At 35.2% G+C, this 22158-nt stretch overlaps 1 protein-coding gene across 1 annotated transcript in view; it reads right to left on the reverse strand.

The window, feature by feature from the left end:
- Positions 1-226: 226 nt before the first annotated feature.
- loxa (lysyl oxidase a) overlaps positions 227-22158 on the reverse strand; it is a 53914-nt gene continuing 31982 nt past the window's right edge. The window contains exons 5-8 of the mRNA XM_073829689.1: positions 4337-4493; positions 1091-1186; positions 882-997; positions 227-798 (exon numbers count right to left, since the gene is read on the reverse strand). Of these exons, the coding sequence (XP_073685790.1) occupies positions 792-798; positions 882-997; positions 1091-1186; positions 4337-4493 (376 nt within the window). The 3' untranslated portion in view covers positions 227-791. The remainder of the gene's footprint in view (positions 799-881; positions 998-1090; positions 1187-4336; positions 4494-22158) is intronic.

Here is a 22158-nt window from a genome sequence, read left to right on the forward strand (position 1 = left end):
AGGAGCTTCCACACGTTTTTTGCCGTGGTTTAGACAGCATAAATTAGCAGAACAACATATTCAGTAGTACATTAACTGTGCAATCCATGTTGTTGTTTACATCCGATTATCTCCAATATGGCTGCCATCCGGCAACATGACCAAACTGTGACATAAGTTAAAACCCGTTATTACCATAATGTGAGAGTGGCAAGTCAGAACACAAGACAAAGTAATTTAATGAAGCTGAGTGTGAAGTTATTTATTCAAGTAATTTTCATTTCATATACATAAAACGTGTTGCAGTAATATGAGCATCTGTATATAAATATCTACTTAGAATACACAACTAAAGCATCGCTCTAGCACACTAAAGCATGTTTCAGGTAAAAACCCCAGTGTGGATCAATATCTGAAGGTTAAATGTTTATAATTTATCAGTCTGAGAGAATGATGCAGAATGATTTGGGGAACGTGTGGCACCTCTGCAAACTGTGGTGGTTTCTGGCAGTATAACCACCATTTCATCCGAATTTCTACAGGAGGAATCCAGCACAATATGACCCTGGACTCATTTTCATAGCAAAGAAACAACAAAAATGAATAATGCAATTCACTTTAAAACTGGACTCATGCCTCAGGTTTGTATATTCTGTGGCATAGTCAACACTAAAATGCCCTGCTGATTATTGGCTCTCACAAACAGGAAAGTGGCCCATGATCGACGTCCATTCGTCTGTTCGCTTTGTCGCAGGTTTTTTACCATTTATCATTGATTTCTGATGATCTTTCTTTATTCCATTAGTAGATTCTTAATACCTGAAATAAATGTAGCATATTAATGTTTAAATAGTCAACTGAAATATACAGTATAATACACACAGTAAATAAAGGGTACTCACTGTGAAACTTGACATCCTGAAACATAAACGTAGTTTCCGGTGTAACGTACATCACAGCGCACAATATTGTTACTGTAGTCCGACTCTGGCACCTGGTAACTGGGATTTATACTAACCTAAAGCAGAAAGGGAACAGAACAGGCTGGATATCAGAAACATGAATGGATATATCTTGAATGCAATATCTTTATTTGATTAAGGACATAAACCTTGAGGATGTAATTTCCAGGTTTCACATCAGTAATATCTATCCACTGGCAGTCGATATCCGCATTGTAAGTGTCGTAACACCCCGGACTCAGGCCCTGGAAATACAACAAGAGTATACATTCAGAACACGGACATGTAAAAGGGTTATAGTAGCTTGAAGTACAATGTGAAAACCAAGATATAAGCATCATACAGCATCATAGTATTTCTCAAAGTACCATGTTATTACCATATTCACTGGACCATGGTACCGCCAGGGTCAAACATGTTTTATTAAGATGACTTTTTCTTGTAGTATCTTCATAATATTGACAGTAAGTATTGCTTTTAACAGATGGCTGTGCCCTAAACCTACTCCCAAAACAATCACACATGGCCATTTGTTCTTGACTAACATGACGATCCCAGAATGCATTGTGAGTCCGTCCAGATGGCAGACATTGCAGGAGAAATATAAATTATCTCTACAGAATATCATTTAAAGGAACACTCCACTTTTTTTGGAAATAGGCTCATTCTCCAACTCCCCCCAAGTTAATAAGTTGAGTTTTACCGTTTTGAAATCCATTCAGCCGTTCTCCTGTTCTGGCGATATCACTTTTAGCATAGCTTAGCATTGATCATTGAATCCTATTAGACCAATAGCATCACGTTCAAAAATGACCAATGAGTTTCGGTATTGGTCCTATTTAAAACTTGACTCTTCTGTAGTTATATCGTGTACTAATACCGGCGGAAAATGTAAAGCTGCGATTTTCTAGGTCGATAATATTAGGCCTTGATTTTATCGGCCTAGAAAATCGCAACTTTACTTTTTCCGCTGGTTTCAGTACACTTTAGAACCACAGAAGAGAGAGGTTTTAAAAAGGACAAATATCTAAACTCGTCAGAGGTGTAAAAAGTACTCAAAAATGTTACTCAAGTGAAAGTACAAGTAATGAGTGAAAATTTTACTCAATTAAAAGTAAAAGTACTCAGCCAGAATTACACTCAAGTAAAAGTAAAAAAGTACTGCATTAAAATTGTACTTGAGTATTAAAAAAGTAAAAGTAAAAGCAAAAATGAAAACTAGAGATTCTTGTTTACGTTTTTAATCTCTAAAAACATGAAGTGAATGAACCACATACAAGGTTTTATCCTGCTTTAGAACTGTTTAGATTTAACCTTTGAAGGCCGATATTTCTTTGTTGAGCGGGAGACAAAGGATGCATTTCATCTTGTATGAATCCTTACTAATACCGCTAAAAGAAAAGAATTCGCTAAGGTAAGGCCACGGGTGCTCTTGCCCCTGTGGCTGATTTTGGGCTGCGTTCACTACTGAATCATGTTCTTCCTCCATTTTCTTCCACTGACTGCATGTTATAATTTCTCTAATTTCCAGGTCAAGGTGCTGTGCATTGTGGTGATTGATGCAACTTGATGTCACTTCCAAAGGACCAATGAACATGTCTGATTAATTTCATAGAATGTAAAAACGAATCTCATTGGCACAATGAATAACATTTTAATTAAACTGGAATTCAGCGCAATTCAATTGGTTTGTTAGCAAGAGAAAATAGTAAAAAAAAAATCACAAAAATTAGTATTTTGAAATTATTTACTTTTTGACTGTAAATAAAATTGTAAGGAGTAAAAAGTAGTTTTTTTTCTTTAAAAATGTACTTAAGTAAAAGTAAAAGTATTCATTTTTAATTGTACTCAAGTAAAGTAAAAATCCCCAAAAATAATACTTAAGTACAGTAATCAAGTAAAATTACTCAAGTACTTTACACCTCTGAAACTCGTTCATCATTTTTGAACGCGATGCTATTGGTCTAATAGGATTCAATGATCTATGCTAAGCTATGCTAAAAGTGATATCGCCAGAACAGGAAATCTTTAGCTTAGCTTAGCAACACGTTAATTTCAAAGGATGTAGAAATACATTGTGAATTAAGTCCTTTGTGAACTTTTCATAAAAATCAATCAGTTTTATCATGTACAAAGTTCCAAATCTGACCACGTACAGGACGAAGTTTCACTTCAGTTATGTAGTTTAATATATTTCTAATGTTTATTGAAGTAGTGTTGTTAGCTTAGCAACATGCTAACCTCACAGTCATTTGAAATCCATTGTAAATTGAGTCTTTTTTCATAAATATCACTGTTTTTATTGTTTACAAAGTTCCAAATCTGTCACATATGAGGTTTCATTTCAGTTGTAGTTATTTTTTATGCTTATTGAAGTAGTGTTGTTAGCTTAACAACATGCTCATCTCAAAGTCTTTCGAAATCCATTGTGAATTGAGTCTTCTGTGAGTTTTTCACGAGAAGCACTATTTTAATAATGTACACTCGGTCAAAAGTTTTTGAACAGTAATATTTTTAATGTTTTTTAAAAGATGTCTCTTCTGCTCACCGAGACTGCATTTATTTGATCATAAGCACAGCAAATACAGTAAAATTGTGAAATATTTTTACTATTTGAAATAGCTGTTTTCTATTTGAATATATTTTACATTTAATTTATTCCTGTGATCAGAGCTAAATTTTCAGCATCATTACTACAGTCTTCAGTGTTACATAGTCTTTCAGAAATCAGTCTAATAAGCTGATTTGCTGTTCAAGAAACATTAATTATGATTATTAATTATGAACACATTTTTTCAGGATTTTTTGACGAATAGAAATATCCAAAGATCAACATTAATCTGAAATAAAAAGCTTTTGTAACATACACTACACTATTCAAATTTAATTAATACTTTTATTTAACAAGAATTCTTTGAACTGATCAAAAGTGATGATAAAGACATTTATAATGTTACAAAAGATTCTGAAGTTCCTCTGATCTTTTTATTCATCAAAGAAACATGAAAAAATTCTACTCAGCTGTTTTCAACATAATAATAATAAATGTTTTTTTGAGCAGCAAATCAGAATATTAGAATGAGTTCTGGAGTAATGTGACTGGAGTAATGATGCTAAAATTCAGCTTTGAAAGCACAAGAGTAAATTAAATTTTAAAATATATTCAAATAGAAAACAGTTATTTTGAATAGTGAAAATATTTAAAAGTTTTCGCTGTACTTTGGATCAAATAAATGCAGAAGAGATTCTTTAAAAAAACATTTAAAATCTTACTGTTCAAAAACTTTTGACTTGTAGTGTACAATAGTTCCAAACCAGTCATAGGTTTCCTTTCAGTTGTGTATTTTTGGAACAGAGTTACAGAAATAAATACATAAATAATAAATGAGAGTGACCTGAGTGTGGGAGGTGCAGGCAAATCGCCGGTAGTAGCCATAGTCACAGGACGTGTCCTCCAAACAGAAACTGGCCTTGTGTCCCTCTGCTACTCTTCTCTGAGTACTGGCGTCCAGCAGGTCATAATGGCTGAACTCGTCCATGCTGTGGTAGTGCCTAGAAACAGCCAAGTAAATCAGGTTATCATAATGCATCACTTCCAACCGGTGCATTTAAATTTTTGCCTGCCTCTGGGAATCACATTGCTAGGTGGGATAGTTAATAGGTTTTTGAATGCCTGCCATTCGTTTTCAACGCTCTAATCCAATTAATGAATTTCCTAAACACTGGGACATATATCAGATCTTCAGGAAGAAAAGAATGTCATGCGGAGCCTTTCCAAAAGAACTCCACGGCCAATGTGTGAGCAGGAATTTACACCACGCAAACCTCTGCTATTTCACCTCAAATAGTCTCGATGGAGCCAGTTAAATTGTTAAAGGGACAGTTCAACCTAAAATTCTCTCTGTATTTTTATGTTTTAACCAAGAAAGGAGAACATTTGAAGATAGTTTTTTTCCATGCAATTACAGTGAATGGGAACTTTCAAGCTTCAAAAACGCAGCATAAAAGCATCAGAAAAGTATTTTTGATGATTTGTGCACTCTATTTCAAATCTTCTGAAGTAATACAATAGCTAAGAAACAGACTGAAATTGAATCTTCCCTTTCTAGCAAGCTGTTAATTTGAGAATCACCCCTTCTTGAGTTACTGAGTTGAATCAGAGCAATCTGATTTGTGAAGATATAATTCATATTTGTAACTCTGGACCACAAAAGTGATAAGCCATAGTCACAGTCATAAGTTGCACAGGTATATTTGTAGCAATTGCCAACATTGCATAGGTCAAAATTACAGATTTTTCTTGTATGCCATAAATCATTAGGATATTAAAGGAACACTCCACTTTTTTTTGGAAATAGGCTCATTCTCCAGCTCCCCCTGAGTTAATAAGTTGAGTTTTACCGTTTTGAAATCCATTCAGCCGTTCTCCTGTTCTGGCGATATCACTTTTAGCATAGCTTAGCATAGATCATTGAATCCTATTAGACCAATAGCATCGCGTCCAAAAATGACCAACGAGTTTCCATATTTGTTGTATTTAAAACTTGACTCTTCTGTAGTTATATCGTGTACTAATACCGGCGGAAAAAAAAAAGCTGCAATTTTCTAGGCCGATAAGATTAGGAACTACACTCCCATTCCGGCGTAATAGTCAAGGAAGTTTCCTATTGTAATATGGACACAGCAGGCGCAGTAATATCACACAGTGCCTGAAATTAGTTCCCAGCTAGGTTAGCATTTGCACATGTGCTGCGTGATATTACTGCGTGCGCCTGCTTCAGCCATGTTACGGCAGCAAACTTCCTTGACTATTACGCCAGAATGGGAGTGTAGTTCCTAATCTTATCGACTCAGAAAATCGCATCTTTACATTTTCCGCCGGTATTAGTACATGATATAACTACAGAAGAGTCAAGTTTTAAATAGGACAAATACCGAAACTCATTGGTCAGTTTTGAACGTGATGTTATTGGTCTAATAGGATTCAATGATCTATGCTAAGGTGAAGAATGAGCCTATTTCCAAAAAAGTGGAGTGTTCCTTTCAGTAAAGATCATTTTCCATAAAGATATTTATTTAAAGTAATATGCATTGCTAAGAACTTCATCTGGACAACTTTAAAAGGTGATTTTCTCAATATTTAGCTTTTTTTTGCACCCTCAGATTCCAGATTTTCAAATAGTTTTATCTTGAACCTAGGGGTGTGTGTGGTAGCCCATTTCTGCCACTGAATATATATATATATATATATATATATATATATATATATATATATATATATATAAAGTTATTGCGATTTATTTCACAATTCTGACTTTTTTTCTCAGAATTGTGAGATACAAACTGAATTCTGAGAAAAAGTCAGAATTGCATGATATAAACTCACAATTCTGAGAAATTAAGTCGCAATTGCGTGATATAACTTCCAATTGCGAGTTATAAAGTCAGAATTGTGAGATATTAACTTGCAATTCTGTGAACATATCAGTCTTTTTTTTCCTCCTCAGAACTGGACTTTATAACTCGCAATTGCGAGTTTATATCTCACAATTCTGAGGAAAAAAGGTCAGAATTGTGAGATTCAAAGTTGCAATTGTGAGAAAAAAAGTCAGAATTGCAAGATACAAACTCACAATTGTGAGAAAAAAAGTCAGAATTGCGAGACATAAACTTTTTATTTTTTATTCAGTGGAGGAAACAGGCTTCCATAGGTGTGCAATAAATTAGGATTTTTGATCGTGGATGATTAAAATGTCTCCATGATCTGCTTTTTAAAAAAAAATCATAGTATCGTGCTACAGCGTGCTTCCGTCTTAATATACTGTACAAGACGACATACATTCACTCACGGGACACTGCATTTATTCGCAATCACAAAAGTACATTATTTGCATGTGCTTTAAAAGCTTGCTGGTTAAATAATGTTAATTTGTCTGTGCACTGTTCTGCCATGCGCTTCATGAGTGTGTACAGTACATCTGAAAAAATCCTGACAAACAGCGCCTGATTACTGGACTAAGCTATCTTTTGCGTCTGATTCGCTAATTCTGTCAAAAACACACAAGGGTTACATATAAATACGGTTGGTTATGTCTAAAGTGAAAGTAAATGGATATGTGCCTGTATTAGATGTCTGCAGCTCTTAAAGCAACAAAACTAAACATTCTACTGATTGTCATTGTGCTGAACACAAAAGAAAATATTTTGAAGAATATAGATACAGTAGCTGGTCCCCACTGACTTTGGGGAAAAAATAAATTAAATTCTATAGAAGTAACTGAAGACCAGCAACTGTTTGGTTACCCACATTCTTCAAAATAAGTTTTATGTTCAACAAGTTTTATGTCAAAAAAATCGAGAATAAGTAAATGTTGAATTTTGGGTGATAGTAGGCCATTAAAACAAAACACAAAGAAAAATCATACACTTCTCTTGACTGAAGAACTTCAATGCAGTTGCTTTAATGAGAATCAATGTATAATTTATTTAAGTGTATATAGTGTTTTATTTTTTTTTATTTTCTTGAATAATTATGTGTATTTATAACATGTAGCCGATCTTTGTTTTTGTTTTTTTTAATAACAAAGATAAAATAATGACAAAGATTTTTTTTTTATCTTCGCCCACTTTGGCCTAAACGTCTGCCATTCTTTTTATTTTATATTTTGTTACCTTGTAAGGCTTTGATTTTAAAATAAAAAAATTAGTTTGGCTGTACTGCTCAGAAAACTTGCAAAATCGTAAAACCAACATGACAAGGAATTGTGATACTTCTAAAAAATCGTGATATATTTTTGCCATACCGCCCACCCCTACTTGAACCAAATATTGTCCTATCCTAACAAAGCTTATTTAATTAGCTTTCAGATGATGTATAAAATTCAATTTCCAAAAATGAACCCTTATTACTGTTTTTTTTTTTTTTTTTTTTTTTTTTGTGGTTCAGGGTCACGTTTATAAACAAACCTTTCAGATTGTTTCTGTGAACTGGATTATTCAGACTAGGGCTGGGCGATATGGCAAAAATGTAATCTCGATATTTTTTTCCCCATATTGAACGATAACGATATATATTTCGATATAAGCTGTTGACGTTGCCAGCTTTAAAATAGTATCCCAACAATGACTAAAGCCACAAAAATGAAAGGGTTCATTAAATTACATTTAAAGTATAGTTTATTAACAAAAACAGATTTGGCCTTAAAAATTAAAACAACTTACTAAAATAAATTAAAAAAATAAAAGTTGTGACAGAGTATGGTAAATGAGAGTAAATGTACAAAATGTAAACATAAAATTATTGTAAAAACATAATTTGTAACACAATTATTTATTTATTTATTTATTATTATTATTATTATTAACACAATTGTTTATTTTCTCTATTATAGGTTGAGCTATTTAAATTAGAGGCAACCACTGTATTTTGAAACAATCTACAGTATAAATAACAAAAAATTACGACACGGTTCTTTCTTAATCGTATTAAGTGCAGATAATTCAGCCATAATCAAAGTAGGCTACTCTCTAAATATTCAAAGTGCAAATAGAGACGAATATTTCAAGCATGATACAGAGCTATAGACATACACAACCTATCATAGCCTACATACAAATAACAGCCTAGATATGTCATGTAGCCTAACTTGCGTGCATTGGGGGGATTAAAATTGCTTTTGAATGCGCGTGCGTTTTTTGCTTTCGGTTTCAGTTTTAACAATCGCGCCAAACTCTCAGCTGAGCTAAGAGTCACTTTTCAGGTAGCCAAACCACTTATATAACGGAATTCGTGCTACCTTTTTTGTCGACAATTTCAACATCTTTGGATAATAACTCGAAGTTAGTTTCACTTTCGTCGCTGCTTCCTCTCTCTTTTTTTGTCGTCCTGGTGTTAAGTTTGCTTCGCAAAGTGCGGTAGGAAATGAACTTTGTACTTTGACGTACACACGCACGCTGTACGCTGATTGGCTGTTGTCGCATATTTCTACTGTGTGATTGGCTCTTAGATTAATCCATATCGAGCAAAAAATGTCTAGAGCCTATCATCGTTATTAACATAAATTTTATCGCGATTCGATATGATATCGTTTATCGGCCCAGCCCTAATTCAGACTATTTTCGGGAATTGAATCAATGATTCATTGAATCATCAAGAGCTCAAACTAACATACACTCAAGAGAATAGTACCACCCTGATTAATTTTATGATGTTCTGCATCATTTCTGAAGCTTAAAAGCTCTATTTACTCCAATTATATGGAAAAAAGCGACTAGTACATTCTTCAAAATTTCTCATTTTATGTCCTACATAGTAAAGAAAGGCATACAGGTTTGGAACGAGAAAATTGTTCAAAAAATCTTTTCTGTGTAAAATACAGTGCCTTGCAAAAGTATTCATACCCCTTCATTTTTTTCAAATTTTGTTTTGTTGCAGCATTATGTTAAACTGCTTTTAATTACTTTTTTTCCACATCAATCTAAATCTCATAAACCATAATGACAAAGCACAAAACAGGTTTGTTACAACTTTGCAAATTTATTAAAAAATAAAAAACCGAAAAGATCCCGTTGCATAAGTATTCATACCCTTTTCTGGGACACTCGAAATTTTGCTCAGGAGCATTCATATTGCTTCTAGATGTTACTACACTGCGAGTGGAGGTAACTGTGGCAAATTAATTTGAACTAGAAGCTAAAGTTCGATGACAAACTTTAAATGTTGGCTTGGAGAAGCAAACCGGGCAGCCTTTCGGGCAAAAGGGCCAGCCCAGAACACTTAGAGCTCTCTGATTGAATTGTTGCTAGTAAAAATGCTATTACGATAAGTAATGCTTAGTATATTTTAGGCTAAACAGCTTGCCATAGAGGATTTATGTGTATTTTAGGTTAAAACGGCTTGCCATACAACAAGTGTGCAGCGCGTGCTTGAAAGCGTTGCTGTGCGGTTGAGCCTAAAAGCAGAAATAAGCAAGCATTTAAGCTGTGTAATATATTACTCTACTATTATTGTGTTTAATCGCTGGAGTGTTTGTATACCTTTAAAAGACGTGCAAATGATGTCTTTGATGCAGATGAAGACTGAGCAGTGCATTCAATGTTAGTTAGTTAAGCCAGTGAAAAAAGTCATTTGCACTCAATGTAGGTCTTTAAAATATTCTTCTATATTTATTGTGTGCAATCGCTGGAGTGTTTGTATTTAAATGCCTTTAAAAGACGTGCAGTCATGTATAATTCTCAGTCGGACATCTCGCTCTCATAACACACTGCTGAACACAGCGCTCTCTGTATGAAAAAAAAAATACTCACGAACAACTGCATTTAGCTGTTGATATTTTCTAATGGGTGGACTGAATTAAATCGCTGCAATATTGTAATTTTAAAGGCGGTCAAATTCGTGCAAATTATGTCGTTCGTCTCCATGTATCATAGTTGAAGGCAATCTGTACGCGGTGAAGGAAATGCTTCGGGTTTTCAATAAATTCGTTCAAACAGCTGAATTCAGGTCTTGATGTGTTCTAATGGGTATTTATAATTAAATGGCTGGAATATTGTCATTTTAAAGGCGTTATTTATATGCATTTTCCACCGAGTTCAAAGTGAAAGTAAGTCACAGCTCGGTAACATGTTCGTTAGTGAAACTGAAAAGCTCATTTGCAGCTAATATAGTTCTTTAAAATATTCTTGTATATTTATTGTGTTGGATCGCTGGAGTGTTTTTATTTAAATGCTTTTAAAAGACGCGCAGTCATGTATAATTCTCAGTCTGGTAAGTTAGCTCCGAGCCGTAAAGCTCATCTGTATAACACATTTGCTGAAGACAGTGCTTTAACTTTGAAATAAAACAGATCACAAAAGGTTGATTTGTTGATGTGTTCTAATGGGTATTTACAAATAAATCGCTGAAATATATAAATTTTAAAGGCACTCTAATTCGTGCAATTTATGTTGTTTATGAGCACATACAGCTCGAGAGTTCGTGCTGACGGCTTGTATACTCGCTGAAGGGTGCAAGCTTTTCTTTTACAAGAACTGCTCACAAACCACTGAATTTAGCTGTTGATGTGTTCTAATGGGTATTTAGAGTTAAATCGCTGTAATATTTAAATTTTAAAAAGCGGTATTTATTTGTATTTCCACCGATTTCAGAGTGACTGTAAGCAAGAGGTTTGAGTCCCGCCTCTTCAGTGGAGAGGTATTGCGCCTCTAGATGGCGCATTTTTTCTCAGCCCATTGAAATCCTATAGAAATTTTTCATGTAAAAAAATTAATATTAAATCAACTGTAAGTCTGATCATTCCAAAAAGATATAGCAACACTTTGGTGACCAGGGCCCAGGGCTCCGCCGAGTTTGGGGCTTGTAGCCTTAAAGCTGTAGGAGGAGTAGCGTATAGAATTTTAGTCTCAGAAGAATTTTAATAATAACTAGAAGCTAAAGTTCGATGACAAACTTTAAATGTTGGCTTGGAGAGCCAAATTGGGCAGCCTTCGGGCAAAAGGGCCAGCCCAGAACACTTAGAGCTCTGTAATTGAATTGTTGCTAGTAAAAATGGCAGTACGACTAGAAATGCTTAGTATATTTTAGGCTAAAACAGCTTGCCATAGAGGATCGTGTGTGGATTTTAGGTTAAAACGGCTTGCCATACTAGAATATGTGATGAGCGCCTGCTTCAAAGCCGCGTCGCGTTGCCGTGCGGTTGAGCCGAAAAGCAGAAATAAGCAAGCATTTAACCTTTGTAATATATTACAATACTATTATTGTGTTAAATCGCTGCAGTTTTTGTATTTAAATACCTTTAAAAGACGTGCAAATGATGTCTTTGATGATGCAGACGAAGAACTGAGTAGTGCAAACAGCTCATTTGCACTCAATGCAGCTCTTTAAAATATTCTTCTATATTTATTGTGTGCAATCGCTGGAATGTTTTTATTTGATTACCTTTAAAAGACGTGCAAATGAATTCTTTGTTGACAGACTGATAATGCAGCCTTACATCTCATGTTCGTTAAAAACCTTTGAAACAGGTCATTTGCATTCAATGCGGCTCTTTAAAATATTCTTCTATATTTATTGTGTGCAATCGCTGGAGTGTTTTTATTTAAATGCCTTTAAAAGACGTGCAAATTATGTATTTGTTGACAGACTGATAATGCAGCCATACATCTCATGTTCGTTAGTAAAACGTTTGAAATAGCTCATTTACACCCAATGTAGCTCTTTAAAATATTCTTCTATATTTATAGTGTACAATCGCTGGAGTGTTTTTATTTAAATGCTTTTAAAAGACGTTCAGTCATGTATAATTCTCAGTCGGGTAAGTTAGCTCCGAGCCATGAAGCTCGTCTGTGTAACACATTTGCTGAAGACAGTACTTCAACTTTGAAATAAAACAGATCACAAACTGATTTAGCTGTTGATGTGTTGTAATGGGTATTTAGAGTTAAATCGCTGTAATGTTTTAATTTTAAAGGCGTTCTAATTCGTGCAAATTAGGTCGTTTGTGAGCAGATATACAGAGAGAGTACGTGCTGAAGCTGTACACGGTGAAGGAATGCTTAGAGTTTTGAATAAATTAGCTCAAATAGCTGAATTCAGGTCTTGATGTGTTCTAATGGGTATTTACAATTAAATCGCTGGAATATTTTAATTTTAAAGGCGTTATTTATTTGCATTTTCCATCGAAGTCAAAGTGGAAGTTGGTCAGAGCTCAGCGATCTCCTGTTGAGTAGAGAGGAATTACTCCTTTAGAGGGCGCTTTTTTTCTCAGCCCATTCAAATCTATGGAACATATTTCCATTCAGTGGAGAGTTCCATTCAGTGGAGAGGTATTGCTCCATTAGAGGGCGAAATTTTAGGAATTTTTAATGTAAAAAAATTAATAATAAATCAACTGTAAATCTGATCAGTCCAAATAGATATAGCAACACTTTCGGGACAAGGGCCCAGGTCTCTGCCAAGTTTGGGGCTTGTAGCCTTAAAGCTCTAGGAGGAGTAGCGTATAGAATTTTAGTCTCAGAAGAATTTTAATAATAATAATAATAATAATAATAATAATAAGTTTAAATAGCATAACAATATGTTGGCTTCTCCAAGCCAACATAACTAGAAGCTAAAGTTCGATGACAAACTTTAAATGTTGGCTTGGAGAGCCAAATTGGGCAGCCTTCGGGCAAAATGGTCAGCCCAGAACACTTAGAGCTCTGTAATTGAATTGTTGCTAGTAAAAATGCTATTACGATAAGTAATGCTTAGTATATTTTAGGGTAAAACAGCTTGCCATAGTGGATTAATGTGTATTTTAGGTTAAAACGGCTTGCCATATCTTAAGATTCGTGCAGCGCCTGCTTCAAAGCCACGACGCGTTGCTGTGCGGTTGAGGCGAAAAGCAGAAATAAGCAAGCATTTAACCTTTTTATTATATGATTGTACTATTATTGTGTTGAATCGCTGGAGTGTTTGTATTAAAATACCTTTAAAAGTCGTGCAAATGATGTCTTTGTTAACAGACACATAAATGCAGCCGTGCATCTCATGTTCGTTAGTGAAACGTTTGAAATAGCTCCTTTACACTCAATGCAGCTCTTTAAAATAGTCTTCCATATTTATTGTGTGCAATCGCTGGAATGTTTTTATTTGATTACCTTTAAAAGACGTGCAAATGAATTCTTTGTTGACACAGACGGATGCAGCCGTACATCTCATGTTCGTTATTAAAAACCTTTGAAACAGGTCATTTGCATTCAATGCGGCTCTTTAAAATATTCTTCTATATTTATTGTGTGCAATCGCTGGAGTGTTTTTATTTAAATGCCTTTAAAAGACGTGCAAATGAATTATTTGTTGACACAGACGGATGCAGCCGTACATCTCATGTTCGTTATTAAAAACCTTTGAAACAGGTCATTTGCATTCAATGCGGCTCTTTAAAATATTCTTCTATATTTATTGTGTGCAATCGCTGGAGTGTTTTTATTTAAATGCTTTTAAAAGACGTGCAGTCATGTATAATTCTCAGTCGGGTAACGTAAGTTAGCTCCGAGCCGTGAAGCTCGTCTGTGTAATACATTTGCTGAAGACACTGCTTCAACTTTGAAATAAAACAGATCACAAACTGATTTAGCTGTTGATGTGTTGTAATGGGTATTTAGAGTTAAATCGCTGTAATATTTTAATTTTAAAGGCGTTCTAATTCGAGCAAATTAGGTCGTTTGTGAGCAGATATACAGAGAGAGTACGTGCTGAAGCTGTACACGGTGAAGGAAATGCTTAGAGTTTTGAATAAATTAGCTCAAATAGCTGAATTCAGGTCTTGGTGTGTTCTAATGGGTATTTACAATTAAATCGCTGGAATATTTTAATTTTAAAGGCGTTATTTATTTGCATTTTCCACCGAAGTCAAAGTGAAAGTAGGTCAGAGCTCAACGATCTCCTGTTGAGTAGAGAGGAATTACTCCTTTAGAGGGCGCCTTTTTCTCAGCCCATTCATTTCTATGGGACATATTTCCATTCAGTGGAGAGGTATTGCTCCATTAGAGGGCGAAATTTTAGGAATTTTTAATATAAAAAAATTAATATTAAATCAACTGTAAGTCTGATCATTCCAAAAAGATATAGCAACACTTTCGTGACCAGGGCCCAGGGCTCCGCCGAGTTTGGGGCTTGTAGCCTTAAAGCTCTAGGAGGAGTAGCGTATAGAATTTTAGTCTCAGAAGAAGTTTAATAATAACTAGAAGCTAAAGTTCGATGACAAACTTTAAATGTTGGCTTGGAGAGCCAAATTGGGCATCCTTGGGGCAAAAGGGCCAGCCCAGAACACTTAGAGCTCTGTAATTGAATTGTTGCTAGTAAAAATGCTATTACGATAAGTAATGCTTAGTATATTTTAGGCTAAAACAGCTTGCCATAGTGGATTAATATGTGTATTTTAGGTTAAAACGGCTTGCCATACGAGATTCGTGCAGCGCTTGCTTCAAAGCCACGACGCGTTGCTGTGCGGTTGAGGCGAAAAGCAGAAATAAGCAAGCATTTAACCTTTTTATTATATGACTGTACTATTATTGTGTTGAATCGCTGGAGTGTTTGTATTAAAATACCTTTAAAAGTCGTGCAAATGATGTCTTTGTTAACAGACACATAAATGCAGCCGTGCATCTCATGTTCGTTAGTGAAACGTTTGAAATAGCTCATTTACACTCAATGCAGCTCTTTAAAATATTCTTCTATATTTATTGTGTGCAATCGCTGGAATGTTTTTATTTAATTACCTTTAAAAGACGTGCAAATGAATTCTTTGTTGACAGAGGGATGCAGCCGTACATCTCATGTTCGTTATTAAAAACCTTTGAAACAGGTCATTTGCATTCAATGCGGCTCTTTAAAATATTCTTCTATATTTATTGTGTGCAATCGCTGGAGTGTTTTTATTTAAATGCCTTTAAAAGACGTGCAAATTATGTATTTGTTGACAGACTGATAATGCAGACGTACATCTCATGTTCGTTAGTAAAACGTTTGAAATAGCTAATTTACACCCAATGTAGCTCTTTAAAATATTCTTCTATATTTATTGTGTACAATCGCTGGAGTGTTTTTATTTAAATGCTTTTAAAAGACGTGCAGTCATGTATAATTCTCAGTCGGGTAACGTAAGTTAGCTCCGAGCCGTGAAGCTCGTCTGTGTAATACATTTGCTGAAGACACTGCTTCAACTTTGAAATAAAACAGATCACAAACTGATTTAGCTGTTGATGTGTTGTAATGGGTATTTAGAGTTAAATCGCTGTAATATTTTAATTTTAAAGGCGTTCTAATTCGAGCAAATCATGTCGTTTGTGAGCAGATATACAGAGAGAGTACGTGCTGAAGCTGTACACGGTGAAGGAAATGCTTAGAGTTTTGAATAAATTAGCTCAAATAGGTCTTGGTGTGTTCTAATGGGTATTTACAATTAAATCGCTGGAATATTTTAATTTTAAAGGCGTTATTTATTTGCATTTTCCACCTAAGTCAAAGTGAAAGTAGGTCAGAGCTCAGCGATCTCCTGTTGAGTAGAGAGGATTTACTCCTTTAGAGGGCGCCTTTTTCTCAGCCCATTCAATTCTATGGGACATATATCCATTCAGTGGAGAGGTATTGCTCCATTAGAGGGCGAAATTTTAGGAATTTTTAATATAAAAAAATTAATATTAAATCAACTGTAAGTCTGATCATTCCAAAAAGATATAGCAACACTTTCGTGACCAGGGCCCAGGGCTCCGCCGAGTTTGGGGCTTGTAGGCTTAAAGCTCTAGGAGGAGTAGCGTATAGAATTTTAGTCTCAGAAGAATTTTAATAATAATAATAATAATAATAATAAGTTTAAATAGCATAACAATATGTTGGCTCTCCAAGCCAACATAACTAGAAGCTAAAGTTCGATGACAAACTTTAAATGTTGGCTTGGAGAGCCAAATTGGGCAGCCTTGGGGCAAAAGGGCCAGCCCAGAACACTTAGAGCTCTGTAATTGAATTGTTGCTAGTAAAAATGCTATTACGATAAGTAATGCTTAGTATATTTTAGGCTAAAACAGCTTGCCATAGTGGATTAATATGTGTATTTTAGGTTAAAACGGCTTGCCATACGAGATTCGTGCAGCGCTTGCTTCAAAGCCACGACGCGTTGCTGTGCGGTTGAGGCGAAAAGCAGAAATAAGCAAGCATTTAACCTTTTTATTATATGACTGTACTATTATTGTGTTGAATCGCTGGAGTGTTTGTATTAAAATACCTTTAAAAGTCGTGCAAATGATGTCTTTGTTAACAGACACATAAATGCAGCCGTGCATCTCATGTTAGTTAGTGAAACGTTTGAAATAGCTCATTTACACTCAATGCAGCTCTTTAAAATATTCTTTTATATTTATTGTGTGCAATCGCTGGAATGTTTTTATTTGATTACCTTTAAAAGACGTGCAAATGAATTCTTTGTTGACACAGACGGATGCAGCCGTGCATCTCATGTTCGTTAGTAAAAACCTTTGAAACAGGTCATTTGCATTCAATGCGGCTCTTTAAAATATTGTTCTATATTTATTGTGTGCAATCGCTGGAGTGTTTTTATTTAAATGCCTTTAAAAGACGTGCAAATTATGTATTTGTTGACAGACTGATAATGCAGCCGTACATCTCATGTTCGTTAGTAAAACGTTTGAAATAGCTCATTTACACCCAATGTAGCTCTTTAAAATATTCTTCTATATTTATTGTGTACAATCGCTGGAGTGTTTTTATTTAAATGCTTTTAAAAGACGTGCAGTCATGTATAATTCTCAGTCAGGTAACGTAAGTTAGCTCCGAGCCGTGAAGCTCGTCTGTGTAATACATTTGCTGAAGACACTGCTTCAACTTTGAAATAAAACAGATCACAAACTGATTTAGCTGTTGATGTGTTGTAATGGGTATTTAGAGTTAAATCGCTGTAATATTTTAATTTTAAAGGCGTTCTAATTCGAGCAAATTAGGTCGTTTGTGAGCAGATATTCAGAGAGAGTACGCGCTGAAGCTGTACACGGTGAAGGAAATGCTTAGAGTTTTGAATAAATTAGCTCAAATAGCTGAATTCAGGTCTTGGTGTGTTCTAATGGGTATTTACAATTAAATCGCTGGAATATTTTAATTTTAAAGGCGTTATTTATTTGCATTTTCCACCTAAGTCAAAGTGAAAGTAGGTCAGAGCTCAGCGATCTCCTGTTGAGTAGAGAGGATTTACTCCTTTAGAGGGCGCCTTTTTCTCAGCCCATTCAATTCTATGGGACATATTTCCATTCAGTGGAGAGGTATTGCTCCATTAGAGGGCGAAATTTTAGGAATTTTTAATATAAAAAAATTAATATTAAATCAACTGTAAGTCTGATCATTCCAAAAAGATATAGCAACACTTTCGTGACCAGGGCCCAGGGCTCCGCCGAGTTTGGGGCTTGTAGGCTTAAAGCTCTAGGAGGAGTAGCGTATAGAATTTTAGTCTCAGAAGAATTTTAATAATAATAATAAGTTTAAATAGCATAACAATATGTTGGCTCTCCAAGCCAACATAACTAGAAGCTAAAGTTCGATGACAAACTTTAAATGTTGGCTTGGAGAGCCAAATTGGGCAGCCTTGGGGCAAAAGGGACAGCCCAGAACACTTAGAGCTCTCTGATTGAATTGTTGCTAGTAAAAATGGCAGTACGACAAGAAATGCTTAGTATATTTTAGGCTAAAACAGCTTGCCATAGAGGATCGTGTGTGGATTTTACGATAAAACGGCTTGCCATACAACAAGTTTGCAGCGCGTGCTTGAAACCCACGACGCGTTGCTGTGCGGTTGAGCCTAAAAGCAGAAATAAGCAAGCATTTAAGCTGTGTAATATATTACTCTACTATTATTGTGTTTAATCGCTGGAGTGTTTGTATTTAAATACCTTTAAAAGACGTGCAAATGATGTGTTTGATGATGCAGACGAAGACTGAGCAGTGCATCCAATGTTAGTTAGTTAAGCCTATGAAAAAAGTCATTTGCACCCAATGTAGGTCTTTAAAATATTCTTCTATATTTATTGTGTGCAATCGCTGGAGTGTTTGTATTTAAATGCCTTTAAAAGACGTGCAGTCATGTATAATTCTCAGACGGACATCTCGGAGCTCATGTCTAACACACTGCTGAACGCAGCGCTCTCAAACAACTGCATTTAGCTGTTGATATTTTCTAATGGGTGGACTGAATTAAATCGCTGCAATATTGTAATTTTAAAGGCGTTCTAATTCGTGCAAATTATGTCGTTCGTCTCCATGTATACTCGTTGAAAGCAATCTGTACGCGGTGAAGGAAATGCTTAGGGGTTTCAATAAATTCACTCAAACAGCTGAATTCAGGTCTTGATGTGTTCTAATGGGTATTTACAATTAAATGGCTGGAATATTGTAATTTTAAAGGCGTTATTTATATGCATTTTCCACCGAAGTCAAAGTGAAAGTATAGGTCACAGCTCGGTAACATGTTCGTTAGTGAAACCTATTGAATAGCTCATTTGCAGCTAATATAGTTCTTTAAAATATTCTTGTATATTTATTGTGTTGGATCGCTGGAGTGTTTTTATTTAACTGCTTTTAAAAGACGTTCAGTCATGTATTATTCTCAGTCGGGTAAGTTAGCTCCGAGCCGTGAAAGCTCGTCTGTATAACACATTTGCTGAAGACAGTGCTTTAACTTTGAAATAAAACAGATCACAAAAGGCTGATTTGTTGATGTGTTCTAATGGGTATTTACAAACAAATCGCTGAAATATATTAATTTTAAAGGCGTTCTAATTCGTGCAATTTATGTTGTTTGTGAGCACATACAGAGAGAGTTCGTGCTGACGGCTTGTATAAGCGCTGAAGGGTGCGAGCTTTTCTTTTACAAGAACTACTCACAAACCACTGAATTTAACTGTTGATATGTTCTAATGCGTATTTAGAGTTAAATCGCTGTAATAATTAAATTTTTAAGGCGATATTTATTTGTATTTCCACCGATTTCAGAGTAAAGATCTGTAAGTGAGAGGTTTGAGTCCCGCCTCTTCAGTCGAGAGGTATTACTGTTAGAGGGCGCATTTTTTCTCAGCCCATGTAATTCATTGGGAAATGTGTCATATTCAAAAATTAATAATAAATCAACTGTAAGTCTGATCAGTCTAAAAAGATATAGCAACTAACTTCAGAGCAGGACCCAGGTATCTGCCAAGTTTGGGGCTTGTGGCATTCAAGCCCTAGGAGGAGTAGCGTTTGTAAATTCGTGTACCATAAGAATAATAACATATAATAATAATAATAATAAGTTTAAATAGCATAACAGTATGTTGGCTCTCCAAGCCAACATAATAATAAGTTTAAATAGCATAACAATATGTTGGCTTCTCCAAGCCAACATAACTAGAAGCTAAAGTTCGATGACAAACTTTAAATGTTGGCTTGGAGAAGCAAACCGGGCAGCCTTCGGGCAAAAGGGCCAGCCCAGAACACTTAGAGCTCTCTGATTGAATTGTTGCTAGTAAAAATGCTATTACGATAAGTAATGCTTAGTATATTTTAGGTTAAAACGGCTTGCCATACAACAAGTGTGCAGCGCGTGCTTGAAAGCCACGACGCCTTGCTGTGCGGTTGAGCCTAAAAGCAGAAATAAGCAAGCATTTAAGCTGTGTAATATATTACTCTACTATTATTGTGTTTAATCGCTGGAGTGTTTGTATTTAAATACCTTTAAAAGACGTGCAAATGATGTCTTTGATGATGCAGATGAAGACTGAGCAGTGCATTCAATGTTAGTTAGTTAAGCCTGTGAAAAAAGTCATTTGCACTCAATGTAGGTCTTTAAAATATTCTTCTATATTTATTGTGTGGAATCGCTGGAGTGTTTGTATTAAAATACCTTTAAAAGACGTGCAAATGATGTCTTTGTTAACAGACACGTAAATGCAGCCGTGCATCTCCTGTTAGTTAGTTAAGCCTATGAAAAAAGTCCTTTGCACCCAATGCAGGTCTTTAAAATATTCTTCTATATTTATTGTGTGCAATCGCTGGAGTGTTTGTATTTACATGCCTTTAAAAGACGTTCAGTCATGTATAATTCTCAGACGGACATCTCGGAGCTCATGTCTACACTGCTGAACACAGCGCTCTCTGTATGAAAAAAAATACTCACAAACAACTGCATTTAGCTGTTGATATTTTCTAATGGGTGGAACGAATTAAACCGCTGCAATATTGTAATTTTAAAGGCGTTCTAATTCGTGCAAATTATATCGTTCGTCTCCATGTATACTCGTTGAAAGCAATCTGTACGCGGTGAAGTAAATGCTTAGGGTTTTGAATAAATTCGCTCAAACAGCTGAATTCAGGTCTTGATGTGTTCTAATGGGTATTTAAAATTAAATGGCTGGAATATTGTAATTTTAAAGGCGTTATTTATATGCATTTTCCACCGAAGTCAAAGTGAAAGTATGGGTCACAGCTCGGTAACATGTTCGTTAGTGAAACCTATTGAACAGCTCATGTGCAGCTAATGTAGTTCTTTAAAATATTCTTGTATATTTATTGTGTTGGATCGCTGGAGTGTTTTTATTTAAATGCTTTTAAAAGACGTGCAGTCATGTATAATTCTCAGACGGAGATGTGAAGCTCATCTGTAACACACTCTGTAAAGACAGCGGTTTAACTTTTACACAAAACAGCTCACAGCTGAATGTAGCTGTTGATGTGTTCTAATGGGTATTTAGAGTTAAATCGCTGTAATATTTAAATTTTTAAAGCGGTATTTATTTGTATTTCCACCGATTTCAGAGTGACTGTAAGTAAGAGGTTTGAGTCCCGCCTCTTCAGTGGAGAGGTATTGCGCCTCTAGATGGCGCATTTTTTCTCAGCCCATTGAAATCCTATATAAATTTTTCATGCAAAAAAATTAATATTAAATCAACTGTAAGTCTGATCATTCCAAAAAGATATAGCAACACTTTCGTGACCAGGGCCCAGGGCTCCGCCGAGTTTGGGGCTTGTAGGCTTAAAGCTCTAGGAGGAGTAGCGTATAGAATTTTAGTCTCAGAAGAAGTTTAATAATAATAAGTTTAAATAGCATAACAATATGTTGGCTTCTCCAAGCCAACATAATAATAATAAGTTTAAATAGCATAACAATATGTTGGCTTCTCCAAGCCAACATAACTAGAAGCTAAAGTTCGATGACAAACTTTAAATGTTGGCTTGGAGAAGCAAACCGGGCAGCCTTCGGGCAAAAGGTCCAGTCCAGAACACTTAGAGCTCTCTGATTGAATTGTTGCTAGTAAAAATGCTATTACGATAAGTAATGCTTAGTATATTTTAGGTTAAAACAGCTTGCCATAGTGGATTTATGTGTATTTTAGGTTAAAACGGCTTGCCATACAACAAGTGTGCAGCGCGTGCTTGAAAGCGTTGCTGTGCGGTTGAGCCTAAAAGCATTAATAAGCAAGCATTTAAGCTGTGTAATATATTACTCTACAATTATTGTGTTTAATCGCTGGAGTGTTTGTATTAAAATACCTTTAAAAGACGTGCAAATGATGTCTTTGTTAACAGACACATAAATGCAGCCGTGCACCTCATGTTAGTTAAGCCTATGAAAAACGTCATTTGCACCCAATGCAGGTCTTTAAAAAATTCTTCTGTATTTATTGTGTTGAATCGCTGGAG

The sequence above is a fragment of the Garra rufa genome, chromosome 23 (genome assembly GCF_049309525.1).
Source record: "Garra rufa chromosome 23, GarRuf1.0, whole genome shotgun sequence".
Classification (NCBI taxonomy): domain Eukaryota; kingdom Metazoa; phylum Chordata; class Actinopteri; order Cypriniformes; family Cyprinidae; genus Garra; species Garra rufa.